Here is a 17,657-nt window from a genome sequence, read left to right as displayed (position 1 = left end):
CATACATACATACATACATACATACATACATACATACATACATACATACATGAATTCCCAAACATAGCAAAACAAAACGAATTGCGAATGCATCGTAAAAACGGATTAATTGACTATTGTAATACGGAGGCCAATAAAGAAATTCAAGTGTAATAATATTCTGGGTTATCATTTCTCTAGTTTATCATATTTTCGTCCATGCCCGGCTAACATTCTTAATTGTTTTTATTCACATTTTACAATACTTATACTTCTATTTTGTATTGTTTTCGTTTTCAGAAATGATGAAAGTGCTTATGACTCGACAGCTGAAAACAGAGATCATCCCGCACACCGCGATGAAGAACAATTATTCCCACAACATTCTAGTAGTCAAAATAGATCGAATGCATTAAAACGATCTGCAACTTTACCTGCAAAAAATAACAGATTACCACTGCGCAATCGTGTCACTTTTCGAGTGCCTAACAATTGCAGACAACAATTAAATCAAAGATACCTACATCCACCACAATTTGCTGCTAGATTAAACAAAAATCCAGATACAAACGGACAACAATATTCTAACAACCAACAGAGTGCTGATATTTGTAATAATCCATCTTTAGTTGCTAAAATGACTTCGGAAGATCTACTACAGCCTGGGCATGTTGTTAAAGAGCGATGGAAGGTATGACTTATTTTTTAATTGTAATATTTTGGATATTCAAACTTGTTATGTTCCGGTGACAGGTCACGGAATGAGCCAAACATAGAGTGTATTTTAACAAATGGATATGAAAAATTAGCCAGTAAAAGTCCAAAATGTAAAATGTTTCACAGAACTCCTAAAATATTCCACATACGTGTTCATAAATGCCATGTATGGTTTAGATTTAACTTAAACTATAAAAAAGAGCAATTCCATTCGGACAACATTGTGATTCCCTTTGTGGAATGAAAGAAAGAGAAACTTGAAAAGAACATAGTAAACTCTATTGTGCGTTTTGTAAACGCCGCTAGATGTCATGAACACATGCTTATGCGTATAACTTTTTTTGACCTTTTAATATTTTACATATTTATATTCTGACAATATTTATGACATTGTTTGAAAACCCATATACACTTTCCGAAACATTAATAAGACCAGAATGATTTTTGTCATATGTCGAGAATTACTTGTGCAGTTATCGAATAATTTGGCAAGGTATAAACAAATTAGGCTCCGTTATTGTAAATTAATATTTACGGTACATAAAGTTTGTATTTGAACGAAATAATTAAAAGACTAAATATAAGATATTGTAAAAAAGCCCTTTAAAAAATATTGGTGCAGTTATCGAATAATTTGGCAAGGTATGAGCAAATTAGGTCCCGTTATTCTACATTAATATTTACGGTACATTAAGTTTGTATTTGAGTGATATAATTAAAAGACCAAATATAAAATATTGTAAAAGCCATTTAAAAAATATTTTTTGGAGAAATTTATGGGTAATAGTCTTTAGGGCGGGTTTCGTACTACTCAGTTAAACTTGGCTTAACCAATGATTGTGTTTTTCAGTTATGGATTTAAATTAACATTGTTAGTATTACCAACTTTTTAGTCAATAACATAAACAATAAACAGTTTTTTTTTTTGCGAATATCACTTTTGTTAATTTTAAATTTTAAAAAAACTATAAGTACACTTTAATAAAATAATATTGAAAACACAAATAAAAAAATTGCTATTTACTTAAAATATTAACTTTTTCTTCTTTTATTGTTTTTGTTGATAGTTTTTTCCTTCAAAATTTATAATGCAAATTATTATCTTTATTAATGCATTCATATTTGATCAGATTTTAAAAGAATCTGTTGTTAGACATTTAAGAGCTACCACAATTTTTAAAGTCTAATCCATGAAATTTCATATCATATTGGAAGAAAATTACTTCTGATGCTACTTATGACCAAAGAAATTAATTATTAATTAGATGGTAAAATCTCCATATATTTTATATGGCTCGAAATCGGTCTTTACCATTACTTTTCTGGGAAACCATTTCAATAATTAGATTTTTAAGAACAAATTATTGTAATTTTTCCAAAATTTATTTTTCTGAATTAATTAAATTTGGAAGATTTTACATTAAGACCAGAGAATAACAAAAGCAATAGTATTAGAGTGCATCAAGCACCTTCTTAAAATTGTTCTTAAGCTGATAGGATAACGTTAACAAAATGTTAATAAAGTGTCCATACAAAATTTGATGTCTCTTGCAGATGCTGTTTCTTTTTTTATCTTCTTTTTTACCCCAAAATATTCGAATATCCCTCCAAAAATACAACTACCAAAAGCAAAAAAACTTCCAAAATAGCTGAAAAGAAGTAGAATTTGGATTGGCACGTCCGATGATTGTGTACAACCTTCCAATGTGTCCAATATACAGTGACTACCACAAGTGTTCACAAAGACACAATATTTTAATATTTTTAGTATGAGGAGGGTATATACAGTGTCTCTCATAAGTATTCGAATTTAGGTATAATATGAAAAGAAACGAAAATAACATATTTTGTATGCAAAATTAATAAATTAATTTGTTAAATTCACTAGACAGTCCTTAGCTTTGATATCACGCTTTTTAAAACATTAAAAATTCACATTTACCTAAATTAATTTAGCTTTATTTAAAAAAAATTCCATAAAATTACCTCACAAAAGTATACGAATTTTTTCTGTATTTTATATTTGACTATATTATACGAAACATAAAAATTAGAATCGAATGTTTTTTTGCTAAAAATTGTTTTAAGGGGTAGCTATCAACCGAATGGATATATTTTTGGAGTATTTGGTGAACAATTTTGGAGCATTTGTACCATCTTTTCAAATAATATCATTAAAATTACGATTTTTGACCATATTTGCTATTTTTTTCTCTTTTTCCAGAGATAAAACCAAAATTTAATATTGGGATTTAATAGATTCCTTCAGGTATCTAAAAATAATAATCTTTGTTATAAGGATTTGTTTTTAAACATACCATGATATATTTTTGGTATCGTTCTTCTGTTTCTAATTTAATTATCTGGTTCTTAGGTCCATTTTTGTACCACTAGGATCGATATTTTCCGACAAAGTTGGCTAGTATATATAATTGTAGATATTAGCATTAATATATTTTAAATTTTCAAGACATCGTAGCGGTGTACAACTCCAAAACATGTCTTAACAAAACGTCATCCTATACGGTAGATTTAAGTTTTTACTACTCATAACATTCACGATTATGTAGCCCATTACAACAACACTGTATGTAAAAAATTTAGGGCTTATTTTGATCATAGTATATTTTTGAGTTAGACCATAATGATATGGTGACATTCAGCCTAGAGGCCATTGGTTATAAAAAGAATAATTCCACTATATTGAATGCCGTTTCTTCGAGGCATACTTTCGAGTTATAAACTTCCACAATATATTGAAAACTTAAAATGTATAACAGCTGATATCTAAAACAATATATAGAAGACAAGTTTCCCCGAAAATTTTTAACCTTAGTATTTTAAAAATGGACTTGAGTTTCAATAAATTGAATTAGCGATAGAAGAATGATTCCAATAATATATCTTGGAACGTTTAAATACATATTATTGTAATAAAAAATATTATTTTTAGATACCCTAAGGGGTATATTAAATCCCAATAACAAATTTTGGTCTTATCTCTGGGAAAAAAGAGAAAAAAATACAAATATTGCCAAAAACCGCCATTTTAATGATATTACATAAAGATGGTACAAATACCCCAAAATTGTTGACCAAATGGTCCAAAATTATATCGATATATCGATTCGGTTGATAGTTACCCCTTAAAACAATTTTTAGCAAAAAAACCATTCGATTCTAAGTTTTGTGTTTCGTATAATATAGTCAAATATGAAATACAGAAAAAAATCGTATACTTTTGTGAGGTAATTTTATGCACTTTTTTTAAATAAAGCTAAATTAATTTAAGTAAATGTGAATTTTTAAAGTTTTAAAAAGCGTGATATCAAAGCTAAGGACTGTCTAGTGAATTTAACAAATTAATTTATTTTCAATACCCCATAACCTAAAAAAGCATTAAGTGACAATAAATGAAGAATGAGCTAAAATTAACACATATTTTTAATCAATGTCCTGTTTATTTCGACATTGAAAAGTGTCCTGGCATTTCGAACATTGTCCAATTTGTTTTAGACTTATTCCGAAACTATCGGCTTTGGTGGCAGCCGTAGTATTTTGAATCTTATGTACCGATGGTCAGAAAAGGAGTGCTCGTCCGAAACTCTCCAATCCTGAATTTCGTTTATAAGCTCATATGCACATATAGTTATATCTAATGCTTCACTGATTCTATTGACGAAGGTAGCTTTATTACCTTAGTTTGATGTGATCAAGTCTTTAGTATTAAGATGTTTGTACTACCCTAAGCTACATGGTGGGAGTAGACATCACGACCTATTACAATTTTCTTATTTTTACAGGTTCTCGGTCGAGACCCTCTATTAGCGTAGAAAAGTTGGAAATTTACGTGATTTAATCCAGAAACCTTGTTGCGAATCGTCTAAGGTTCCTGGATTAAAGCTATATGTATCTTGCCTGTGTTAATTTTAGCCATCAGAGCGTTAGTAGCCGTCTCATTCCGATGGAGGTTTATTTGGATAATCTTAGTCACTATCATCCATTTAAATTTTGTTTCCAGTGAGTTGGTGATCACCTCCCCGCTCGTTTGATTTGACTCCTTCGGGTAACCTGAAATGGCTATTGATGCAGTGGGTACCATTGATGGCACTGCGGGACCTTATCAGTCATAGGGCAGTCATTTTAATAGACACTTTCCTTGCTACTAGCTTGCTAATGATGCTTTGGGTATCGTCTTCCAATCGGCGCCTTGCCAATTTTTGAAAGGGTAGCAGCATCTTCTTTTGGCTAGTTAGTCGTCCCTTACTCGCTTTTAGAGTTTGACTCCTTATCGTTATCAATAGTAGCTACTGATGATGTGATCTTAGGTATTTTAGTGTCCTTTTCGAGGCTTGTTGTAACAGCCCTTCCAATCGTCACCTTCCCAATTCTGAATATGACAGCTTTAGAGGTGAAGTAAGCTCTATCTTTATTCTTGGCAAGACTAGCCATATATTTCTGGTCGATACCTTTTACAAATAATGTTTCCTTAGATTCTTATTTCCTGAAAAAGACAAAGGCCAGCTCAGCATTTTGACCACCAATAATTTTCAGTATACGTTCATTACCCAGTTTACCGCCCCATCTTTTATCTCGCTTACTCCTCTTTGCCAATCCCAATCCACTATCTTATTGTTCACCAGATCTTCGGATTACCGGTATCGTAAACTGTATAGCAGAAATCGTCAGGGAGTCTTCTTCTGGCAACTTTGCGAAAGATGCCGAATCTTTTCCTTTTCCACTGTCTAGCCTCTCTTCCCTCGCATTTCTTCTTTAAAGGTACCCGTACCTTCGAGGTTGATTTCGCCGACGTGGTCGCCTTCGGAATATCTTTCTTGACGTTGTCATCCTTACTCTCAGGATTCTGACTTGAGGTTCCTTTGACGGGGAGCTCTTTTCTTCTTAGGTTTATTTTCATTTGTCAACTCTTCGGGAGAACTGACACTCTTTGCCTCAGATCTTGTGATAAAGTCCGATTTTTCCTTTGGAGTGTCGTTGGATTGACTAACTATGATTTCCTGAAGCATCTTTTCCAACTTTCTCCTCTGTGCTCCAGATAGTCTTTTTTTAGGAATAGGTAGTTTAGCTATGCAATCACTTACCTGTTTCACCATTTGCTTGATATCATCCTTTTTAGAATTTGTTATAATGGTGTTGTTATTATCATCTGAGGATTCAGAGTCAGAACCCTCACCTATATTTAAGGCTGCGGTAGCTTAGAGCTTTCTCCGAGAACATCCTTCTCTTTCACCCCTTTGTTTTTGCCAATAGCATGCTGTATACTTGACACATTATCCTCCACGGAGGCCAAGGAACCTACCTCCGTAGTAGTATTTTGTTCACGATTGCAGAATGACGGCGACACGTGACTCGCGAGTGGATCAAAACTTGCCGCCGGTACTGGGTTATTTGAGCCTTGCATCGTAACTTTCATCTTTTTATTTTTATTTTTCATGTTGTTTTTTTCCAGTTTTTTGGTCTGCGGGGAATATAATATTCCCAGGTGGTGGACAATCTGCATACCTAAACTAAAACGAAAAATTACCAAAAAAACAAGTAAGAGTGTTATATTCGGTCATTCCTAATCTTCAATACCCCACATCAAATGTTGTGCCGTAAAATGAAAGTAAATTTTAGAAGAAGTTTAGAAGGTCTTGCTCTGCTTTGCTTTTATAAACACGCAAGTACAATAAAACAAATTTACCATATGAATATGTGCTTTGTTCTGGCAATAATTTCTGTCTTAGCATGAATTAAAAATTTCAATTTTTGATGAAATTGCTAAATCAATGTTTTAAAAATGCTAAATAATATGCCAAATGCTTAATTAAAATGTTACAGCTAAATCAAAATAAAAAATGCCAAATCTAGCTGCTAAAATGATCACACTGATCTTACGAATTTTATTCTCTTTTTTGAAATACGGATGTAATTTAATCTTACTTTTTATATATATTGTTTTAGATTTTTAAATTTTAGTAAAGTAACTTTTCAAATGCTTTTAAATTTGAAATTTTAAGTATTAATAATTTTATAGCTTTACTTTTTTTCCTAAATAATCATATTGACACTAAAGTGGCTCCGACAAAATTTGAGGTCTCTTACTGTTATATTATCTCAAATATAGGAATTTTATATTTTCTTAATGTGGGCGTGGCTCCTCGCCCACTTGAAATTTCAAAATAAAATGTAGCCTATTACCTTTTCCAGACATACAGAATTTATGTAGTTATTTATAGACCGATTCTGCAGATTTTAAATATTGATCTTCTCGTGACTTCTTCTCTTTCATAATTTGACAATAATGTATCGCATAATAAAACATAAATCACCACATTCAGAGGAGAACCATAGCTCGACATGGTTTCTATAACTAAACTATGTTCACTGTAACAATATATTGTTATCAAGAACATATAATTGTTGTTTTAAGACTATTTAAGCAATATTGTTGGTACTGTAATCATTTTCGGTACAGCCTTACATAATTTGTTATTCGAATGATTATTGAATAACATATAATACGATTTTTTAATAATTAACTTGTATTCGGCAATGCCGAATATACATATAATTCTTACTTGCTAAATTAATAAATTCACTATTTTTATTACTCTAGTGAACGAATAATATATTGTATTTTATTGGTTAATCGCATAATATGTTTTTCGAATGAATATTGAAGATCTTAAAACATAATATTTAAAAAAATATATGTAGTGATAGAATTTGTTTTTATTTTGTTCATTTAAACATAAATTTATATTTTCACGATTATTCAGATAATACTTAAAATATATTAAACTTGACTTTTTAGGTCGTTCGCAAAATTGGTGGTGGAGGGTTTGGAGAGATTTATGAAGGTCAAGATCTCATTACACGCGAACAAGTAGCATTGAAAGTAGAATCAGCACGACAACCTAAACAGGTACTCAAAATGGAAGTAGCGGTACTTAAAAAGTTACAAGGAAAAGAACATGTGTGCCGTTTCATAGGATGTGGTCGTAATGATCGTTTCAATTATGTTGTAATGCAACTACAAGGAAAAAATTTGGCTGAGTTAAGACGCGCTCAACCTAGGGGAGCATTTTCCTTAAGCACTACTTTGCGACTAGGTCTACAAATACTGAAGGCAATAGAATCTATACATTCAGTTGGATTTTTACATCGTGATATAAAGCCGGTATGTACATAATTTAAATGTAGGCATGTAAAAAAAAACATTTATTTATTACAGAGTAACTTCTCAATTGGACGTTTACCTTATAACTGTCGGCGTGTTTATATGCTAGACTTTGGTTTAGCGAGGCAATATACAACTGGAACAGGAGAGGTTAGATGTCCACGTGTTGCGGCTGGCTTTCGCGGTACAGTTCGTTATGCCTCAATAAATGCTCACAGAAATCGAGAAATGGGACGACATGACGATCTTTGGTCCCTTTTTTATATGCTAGTCGAATTTGTTAACGGTCAACTTCCTTGGAGAAAAATTAAAGACAAGGAACAAGTAGGTCTAACTAAGGAAAAATATGATCATCGTATTCTTCTGAAACATTTGCCTTCCGATTTAAAACAATTCTTGGAACATATCCAATCTTTAACTTATGCTGATCGTCCTGATTATGCGGTAAAGTATTTATTTTTAGCTTATAACTCATAATATTTTTTAGATTTTGTAAAGTCAAAAACTGTTTGTACTTACTGTTATGTGTTTAATTTGTAATAATATTCAAGTACCTAAACATTCTGAATAACTTATAAATACATATTAACGAGAGAGGAGAATACAAACATTTAGTTGATTTTGATTCACTTGTTGCCCAAAAAAATTTATGTTCTTAATTCTTTTAGATGCTTATTGGTTTATTTGAACGTTGTATGAAACGTCGTGGTGTCAAAGAATCAGACCCATATGATTGGGAAAAGGTTGATGCAACAGGTAATTCAACCACAACAGCCAACATTACTTGCAGTCAATCAAATCAAATTAACCACGCTCAAGTAAAGAATGAATATGTTCATGGTAATATAACGCAAATGACGGTTGTAGCATCCAACGCGAGTGGTACTGAATATGTAAGTTATGTTTCTTTTAAAATATTTATAATTATTTTTTCAAATCTCTAATTGAAGTACTTTTATAGTGTCATAAATTCCAAATATGTAAATATAATCAATATAAATTCGTAATACACAATTAAATGGCTTATATATTAGACACAGATATACTGAAAACATTTTTTAGTAGTGTTACAATTGACATAAATTAGTGATATTTTTATATCGTCGGGAAATTATAACGCTCTCGTGCAAATAATCAGCCTGGGATTATCTTTTAAATTTATTTTGCAATGTTCGTTCGTCTGTCTATTATGTCTATTATTTCAAATGCCTTATCTATTTAAATGCTTTTTCCAAATATAGTTATGGTTTCTAGTTACTTAAATAAAACATATAAAAATTTATAAGGAAATATAACAAGTATTAACTGAAATCCTTTTATAAAATTTTAATTTTTGTTGTGGGTCAAAATTTGATATTACTATTAATAAATAAGTCTTAAACTTATATTTTAAAAAGTGATTCTCTACGTTTTGTTTTCTAATTTAATATACCAAATATACCAAATTATGTGATAGCCAGTGTTAGGTATTCTATAGGCCTCTGCTAATTTAATTTAGTTCTATGTGACATGATTTTTAAAGTCTGCGAAGTCGGACATGAATACATTAATTTTTTCACAATTGTGTATTTTTTTTTAAATTAAATAAATACTATGGTGAAGACTATATTCGATATGAATTAAGCACTGTTATTTATTTTTTTTTGTTTATAGCTGCGTAGAAGAAATGATGTTGATTCAGCACAAGTTGCTAGTGCTGAACTCTTACACGTTAAGGATAAGGTAAATACATATAAGGGTCCATAAAAAGGCCCATATTATTATTTTTTAAATAATTTCTTATTATATTGACTAAAATTGGAATTACACACAATAACTGTTAAAATATTATCTTTATATACAATGGTAATAATTAACGTTGTCTGATTAAATAATTTAAAAAAAAAAACAGTAAAATGTTTGTCTTAACATTTTCTATTTCCTAAAAATACGTTAGATCACTTGACTATGTGTATTAATAATAATATTTTGGAATTCCTGTTTAACGACCAAAACAAATAGTGTTATACAATAAATGTTTAAAATTCTTTCAATAGATTTATTTTTGCTCACCATAACAAAACTATGGAATAACTTATTTTTATTGACACAAACCTATATAATAAAAAATTTTAATGTTTAGCAAAAAATATTTTCTCGATCATTCCACATTTTTATGGTAGATTTAAATAAACTTCATTGTTTTAAAGTACATTTTAAAATACAATTTAAGATAAACAAGTAATATTTCTATATTCGGTTGTGCCGAATCTTATATACCCTTCACCAAGTATGTTTAAAAAAACAGTTTTTATTTATTTTGTATCTTTGCACACATGTCACACATAACATACACACAAACAAATATAAACTGTAGCAGAAAGAAATATTAACCGTTGTACTGTAATACCACCGTCAAACTGTATTACCACCCTCAAACAAATATGAGCTGTATTATCAACATATTACTGTTTTATCTCCTTGTTCTTGTTATACCCTTCACCTTCGTGAGAACAGAACAGCATCCAAACATACAAAAAAAAAAATACACAGCTGAATAAAACCAAATACATCTCCACACGCACATGTACATCTTTATCCAATTCACAGTGTTGTTGTTGCTTTCTTAACAAAGCATGAAAAATTTTTTGCTTTTTTGATGAAATTTTCAGAGGTTGTCTCGGATTTTTGCTCATATCTCCGTTATTCATAGACCGATTTTGCTGATTTTAAGTAGCGAACTTCTTGAAAGTATGTAACTGAATTATTGAAGATTCGGATCTCGCCGATATCTGGGGATCTCTAAAAACTGATTTCAACAGACAGACAGACGGACAGACAAACGGACATGGCTTAATCGACTCATAGGGTCGGAAAATTATATTATAGAAATTACAAACGGTATGACAAACTTATATATACCCTTCTCACGAAGGTGAAGGATATAAAAAATTTTATGTGTACATCACATTACTTGTTAATAAAAAATATTATTAATTTTCATGCAAAGAAAATAATAAGGCTGAGATGATATTAATTTTCCTTTTAAGGTTGTGGATAAAAATTGCAATAACACTTCACCACAGGCTGAAAATAATTTTCAAAATCTTAATAGTAGCAATAAAAATAACTCAAATAAGGTTCCAGCAATAACAACATGTGGAGGTGGTGGAGGGGGAGGTGTACGTAACACCAACATAAAAGAACAACAACAACCTAGTCAAATGATGATAATGCATGGTCAGACTGAAAATACTGCTGTAACGCAACATAGTGGTGTTACGCCCGTTTTGTTGAAAACCACCGTATTGACTGCCAGTTATAGGTCGGAACCGAATAAACAACCACATAATATATTTCAAAATAAACACGCAAATCCACAACAACCTGTTTTAACCTCCAAAAAAGCAGTAACATCACCTCTGAACCAGAACAACTCAGCACCGCTTCATCACATTAGTGTAAGTTTTTTTGTATCAACAATCATTATAAAAGATAAATTATAAGAAATGTTTTATTGTTTCGCACTAAAAAACTGCAAAATCTGATAAAAACCAATTACAGGCAAATTTGGGCTCAAGTTTCTTTAAAATCTTTAGTAAGGCATGAAAAATAGAAATATAAAAATGGTACTGAACTCAAACCAAAAAAAGTATTGTTTTTACATAAAGATACTTTTTTCAAAAACAATTTTTATGGAAAAATAAACGTATTAATTTCTTAATTATTAGTTTAGTTTTATGGGAACGCCAGAAAAGTGAAGTGACAAATCCTAATGATTTTTTCTATATTTACTCTAAATTGACTAAATTGACCGTTAAATGTAAAATTTTTGTGGCCGTAAAGATTTTGTTTCTTTTTTTATAGCATATCAAAACAAAACTTGGACACCACCTGCCTCTTGCAATACATCTTTAAAAAAATTAATCAATTAAAATAAAGTTTTACCTCACCGGCCCTTTATATTTCAATGATATGTACTGAACTAAATGAAATTGTTCAGATGATAATATCCTGTTTTTCCAATAAATTTTTTGAATTAAAAAAGCACTATTTTCTAAAGATATTTCTTAACATAGTCAAAGCAACTTACCAGGTCCATGAAATTTTAAGTTCTTTTATGAACGAATGAAATTTGAGACATAATATCACCAAAAATAAACGAAATGTAGTGATCATGCTTATTTTTTGCCCTCAATATGTGGACCAGATTTATTTAAAATTTAACATTTTCGAAAGAATTTGTAAGCCACATGCGATAGGAATGGATAATGATTTCTGTGGGACATTTTAAAGGCATCTAAAAAATGTGTAAAGGTTTTTAAATCATATATAATTCTAACAATTTTGAAAAAATATTTCACACATAGAGAAGATGACATAACTAAATATTAAGCAATAAATAAATAATTCTAACAATTTTGAAAAAATATTTCACATATAGAGAAGATGATATAACTAAATATTAGAAATTAAATTTAAAAAAGGCCTCATTTTAGAAACAAAAAATTTTAACCACTTTTTTGTGACATTTTTCTTTTAAACTTCCATTTCTTATTTAACCCAGATGAATTGAAATAAATAATATTATTTTGAAGCAGAGTTGTTATAGAGTATGTATGTATGTATGTATGTATGTATGTATGTATGTATGTATGTATGTATGTATGTATGTATGTATGTATGTATGTATGTATGTATGTATGTATGTATGTATGTATGTATGTATGTATGTATGTATATATGTATGTATGTATGTATGTATGTATGTAAAATCAAAAATGGTTCATTAATATCAGAGACATGTTCAAAATTGAAGAACTGAAGAGTGAAAATTAAAAAAACTATGAGTGCTACTGTGACTTTCACAACTGTTCACAAAAACAAAATTTATAACATTTTTAGTATAAACAATTTTCCTAGCAAGATAAAAATTTATTTTTTTATATTAACTAAGCCAAAATCCCAATACCAATTCATGACAATACCGTAAATCCTTTAGTGTAAACCACACTAAACCTCCATTAAGTAGGACGATGACATAAAACAAAAGATTTATATAAGCATATAATATCTTAAGGACCACTGTATTAACTGTATGAAATAGACTCAACAATAAACAAGGCGAATATGCAAACATAAACCAAAATAATGAGATTTCAAATGCCCCATAACCTTAAAAAGCACTTTTTACTCCTTTTCAACGAAAATCAGTTTGAATTAGTTAAGAGTATAGTCCCTATTCTTTAAGCCGTGCTCAACATAACTTATCACCTCATGCAGTGCACTCGCAACAGATTTACTCTTGAGGGAAAATGTTACATTTAAATGTGTCTATTAGTCTGTAAGGAGTCTACTTTTCTGTTTGACCAAAACCGCCAGTATGGCTTGCACCATTTATACGCGTGTTGTAATCCTCGTTGACCGTGCCGTCCGGTCATATTGTCACTATCTTGACAATAAAGCGAAGGGAGGGTAACTATCCTGTACATTAGAGTGCTCCAAGCTTGTATGAAGGAAGAAAAAATTTATCCTACAGACCCCCCCCCAAAAAAATTGTTCTATGAGTCGTACAAAAAAATTAGGTCAATAGGATTACGTTAACTGGTGCCGCAACGTCTCTGAAGTATGAAGATGCATTTTCAGTTTTCACAAATGTTTTGTCATTAAACAATTTGTTTTGCATTTTATTGTCAAAGAATCGTAATGTACACAGAATTAGCGTTACAAAAAGATAAAAAACACAAAAATTGGTTGAAAAATGTAAAAGTTATTAAAAATTCCCCAGGCCATTATCGTGTCTCAGAGCACTTGGATTCGAAATGTGATAAAAAAATAAACATATTTTAGAAAATATTATAATAAAACAATTGTATTAAAATTTGGTAGACAGAATTTGGTTCGTATTAAATTTATTTGTGTCAAATTTCATCGCCACACTCGTATTTATAAGCCATTAATGAGCGTCGCAGTCTTTTTCTGAAGGGGACCTTATACGGGAGGTATTGTCAATCAATCACGATCTTTATAAAATTGTTTAAATAGATTTTGACTCGTATGAAACTTACTTCTGAAAAAATTTCATCTATATACTAGTATTTTTAAGCAAGTAATGAGCGTTCAAGTCATTTTCTGAAGGGGACCTAATATGGGAGTAGGATCAATTATGGACCGATCCTCATAAAATTTTAGACCTTAAGAATTTACTTATGTCGATTTTCATCGCAATATTCGTATTTTTAATGACTGCTTTCAAGGGCCACTTGTATGGGGGCTATCCGAAAACGTTCACCGATAATGCCCATTTTTAACACCAAGCAAAGAAATATGAGAAATATATATGTGAAATTTCAACCCTCTTGCACCTTCCATTCGGACTCTATCGTGCTTTCAACAGACAGACGATCAGACATGGCTAAATCGTCTAAGAATTTAATGAGGACCCAGAATATATATATACTTTTGTAGGTCTATGACCAATATTTCGATGTGTTACATACGGAATGACAAAAAAAAATATACCCCCATATTTTTGATGGTGGGTATAAAAAATAACTAAAACTGGAATTTTTAACAACCGTCCAGCTCAAAAACGGTCATCGATAGACTAAAAACCACATTAAACCTTCATTATGTAGGACGATAACCTAAAACAAAAGATTTATATAAGTATCTAATATATATTTATGACCACTTTATTAACTGTTGGAATTTCCCTCAACATTAAACAAGGCGGAATCGAACCAAAAATGTTTCAAATAAGCACAAATATACCAAAATAATGAGATTTTCAATGCCCCTAATAACCTTAAAAAGCTAAAATTAGCACACATTTTTAATAAAATTTTATTAAAAAATATGCAAAAGAGTCTTCAACCTATCATTACAGCAAAAGTACACCAACACATTTTTCACTCCTTTTCTACGAAAATTAAATTTAATTTCATGATTTATGGCTTAGTTAATTTTTCACGACGTAATATATTTAAAATATGAAGAATGAAATTTTTATCTTGTTGGAAAAATGTTTTCTATTAAAAATATTATAATTTTGTTTTATTTTTTGAACAGTTGTGGAAGTCATTGTATATCCAATACTATGGTAAAATTGACAGATTATAAATTCATTTTACAAAATAAAATTTGATTTTTTAATTATAATTTAATTTTAATTATTTGAAATTTATAAAAATAAAATAATCAATATATATTTTATTAAAATAATATATAGAAGCGCTCTTGAGTTTAAAAACAAGGTTGCTGATCATATAGTAATTAAAATAATAACAGCTTGTAATATTAAATATTTATTTTAGAGTCAAAATATTGTAATGGATGGTATGATGATAGGTGAGGATGGCACAACTTCAACATCTGTAAATGGAGGCGGTGGCCGATTACGAAAAGTAAATACTAGTAAAGTAGCTGCTGATGAATTGAAATCTTCTAACATTAGTTTCGGAGATAACCAAAAAAATAAAGAGCTAGGTAATAGTATGGGTGGAGTTGGCGGTAGTGGAAATCCAATAAATGTTAAAAAAAATACACAAATTTCTAGTGGCATTAGTCATGATGGACATGTTGGCGCGAAATCGGCACAACAAGAAAAACTATCCACAAATGTTTCAAATAAACGCTGTTGTGCACCTAATACAAACGTTACAGCAGCAGTTGCCGAACAACCCAAAAATACGTTTATAAGTCGTTTACAAATTGCAACTAACATAATGAATCCGCAAGAAGGTAATGAAATTAACTGTGCTCTTGAATCTGAATACGAGCCGACTGCATTATCATTAGAAGTGGCAAATCGTGTTTCACAACCTTCTTCGATAAGTAAAAACCATTGTACTATTGAAGTCAATAATTCGGTGGCTACTACAGCTCCTGCTACAGTTCCTGTTCCACCACCTGCCCGACGTTCTTATACCTCAACCAATCTGAGGCCATCATCCGTGGCAGGATCAACACAACGTCTTAATAGTAGTGTTTGCGGTTCTGGTACAGCCACTATAGCTACAGCAAGAGGTAGTGCAGGGGGCGGGGATCATTCAATTACGCAGTTTGCCCTCATTGATGATGAGAATGTTTCTGCTCTGCAACAGGTCACTAAAGGCGGTGGCGCCTTAACATTGGCTAGTCAATGGAAAAGTCAATTTGACGATTCTGAAGATACAACCGATAACGAATGGAAACAAGAAGCGCAGGTAAGAATTTACAGAAGTATATTAGTATATTAGTTCACTATTGAGATGATCTCTGTTGCAAACTTGTCCTTAACAATAGCTTACATTTATGATTTATTAAAGTAAATTGCGCAAAAACGTAAAAATGTTTTATATTCTTCTCCACATGCACATTGTGGGAAAATCGTAAGCGTACAAGAGATAGGTACATTTGTTCTCTTTGATCGTTTATTGTATAATAAAATTATTATAATCTTTCCTACGAAAATTTAATTTCATTGTTTGCTACCGAATTTCGAAAATACAGTGCCACCAAAGAAATAAATAGAAACATGAAAAAACAATTTTTTTTGAAAACTATATGGTAGAATTTGACAGTCAATATTTTAAATGAAAACTGTTTATGAGAACTTTATTCAGTTATTTAATTATTATAGTTTATTGTACTCGGAAAAATTGTATTAAAATGTAAAAGAAATAGTCGTTGGGAAAAAATTAAATATTAAATGAAACCTGGCAACTGAATCGGAGGTCCAACTTTCAAAATATATTAAATAAAATGAATATATAAATATATTATAAATCTATAAAAGTATTATAGTTTGGCAGAAAATATATTAGTTTGACAGAAAATAGATTTTTCACTGAAACTATGTCTTGTCTCTATTTTGTTTGCTTGCACTGTAGATATTCTGAGTAGTCATTTAGTTTAATTATACATACGCTGCCAGCAACTTAACTAAGTTTATTGCACTTAAAACCCCAACTTTTCCATGAACTAGTTATGGTTATATTAATTGGAGCCAACAGACTATTTAAATATGACTTTTTATGACTTCCAACTATCTTAAACTAAATATACTTTGCTTTATAAAAATATGCAATATAATTTTTTTTAAAAGTCTTGATATTCTACATAAAGTTATCTATCAGTAGAGTATAACCATGTTGACAGTTATTACATCATACCTTGTATGTCCTGCAGCGAAGTTAATTTTTTTTGTTTTATCCTTATAACTTTAATTTAAGGTAAGTGAGTTTGATTTATTTTTACAATATTTACAACATAGTAGCAACACATATTTTGAAGTAATAAGATCCTCACAAACATCATGACAAGCACTTACAAACATCAACAACTATATTTTTTAAAAGAAAGGACATCAGATCCAATTGACTATCGGTATCGTATTGTTGTATCATCATACGTCATTAATATTTTGCAGACATACAACGTTAGAGCATCGATTGTGAATTGTGTAATATATTGAAATCATGAATTGTGTAATATTTTGAATTAAAAAATGGTATTATCGGTTTGTGTTGGTTATGCATTATGGAAAAACTCAAATGAATTTAGCCTAAAGTATTGTTATAAGAATAAAACAAACTTCCTTACAAAACAATCTTAATAACGATTTTTAAAGTCAGCGGATAGATATATATGGGAATGTTCTGTCTTTTGAATTGAAATTAAGCACGCGTTGCTCTTTACTTCATTTTTTAATACTTTATTTAATTATACTTAAGTTACAACTATTAATATATATTACATGATGACACTAAATTTTAGAGTTGCCAACAGGTGATTTTTACATTATATATGAATAGGA

At 30.3% G+C, this 17,657-nt stretch overlaps 1 protein-coding gene across 2 annotated transcripts in view; it reads left to right on the top strand.

Moving 5' to 3' along the window:
* The window catches only part of LOC111684188 (tau-tubulin kinase homolog Asator), a 169,859-nt gene that overhangs the window by 109,488 nt on the left and 42,714 nt on the right, over positions 1–17,657 (top strand). For both annotated transcript variants that reach the window (XM_046955930.1, XM_023446310.2), the window contains exons 2-8: positions 280–670; positions 7,514–7,879; positions 7,934–8,323; positions 8,548–8,772; positions 9,533–9,601; positions 10,909–11,319; positions 15,175–16,065. In XM_046955930.1, coding sequence (XP_046811886.1) covers positions 280–670; positions 7,514–7,879; positions 7,934–8,323; positions 8,548–8,772; positions 9,533–9,601; positions 10,909–11,319; positions 15,175–16,065 — 2,743 coding nt within the window. The remainder of the gene's footprint in view (positions 1–279; positions 671–7,513; positions 7,880–7,933; positions 8,324–8,547; positions 8,773–9,532; positions 9,602–10,908; positions 11,320–15,174; positions 16,066–17,657) is intronic.

The sequence above is a fragment of the Lucilia cuprina genome, chromosome X (assembly GCF_022045245.1).
Source record: "Lucilia cuprina isolate Lc7/37 chromosome X, ASM2204524v1, whole genome shotgun sequence".
Taxonomy (NCBI): domain Eukaryota; kingdom Metazoa; phylum Arthropoda; class Insecta; order Diptera; family Calliphoridae; genus Lucilia; species Lucilia cuprina.
The sequence above is the reverse complement of the archived record's forward strand: the minus strand, read 5'-3'. Positions and strand labels throughout refer to the sequence as shown.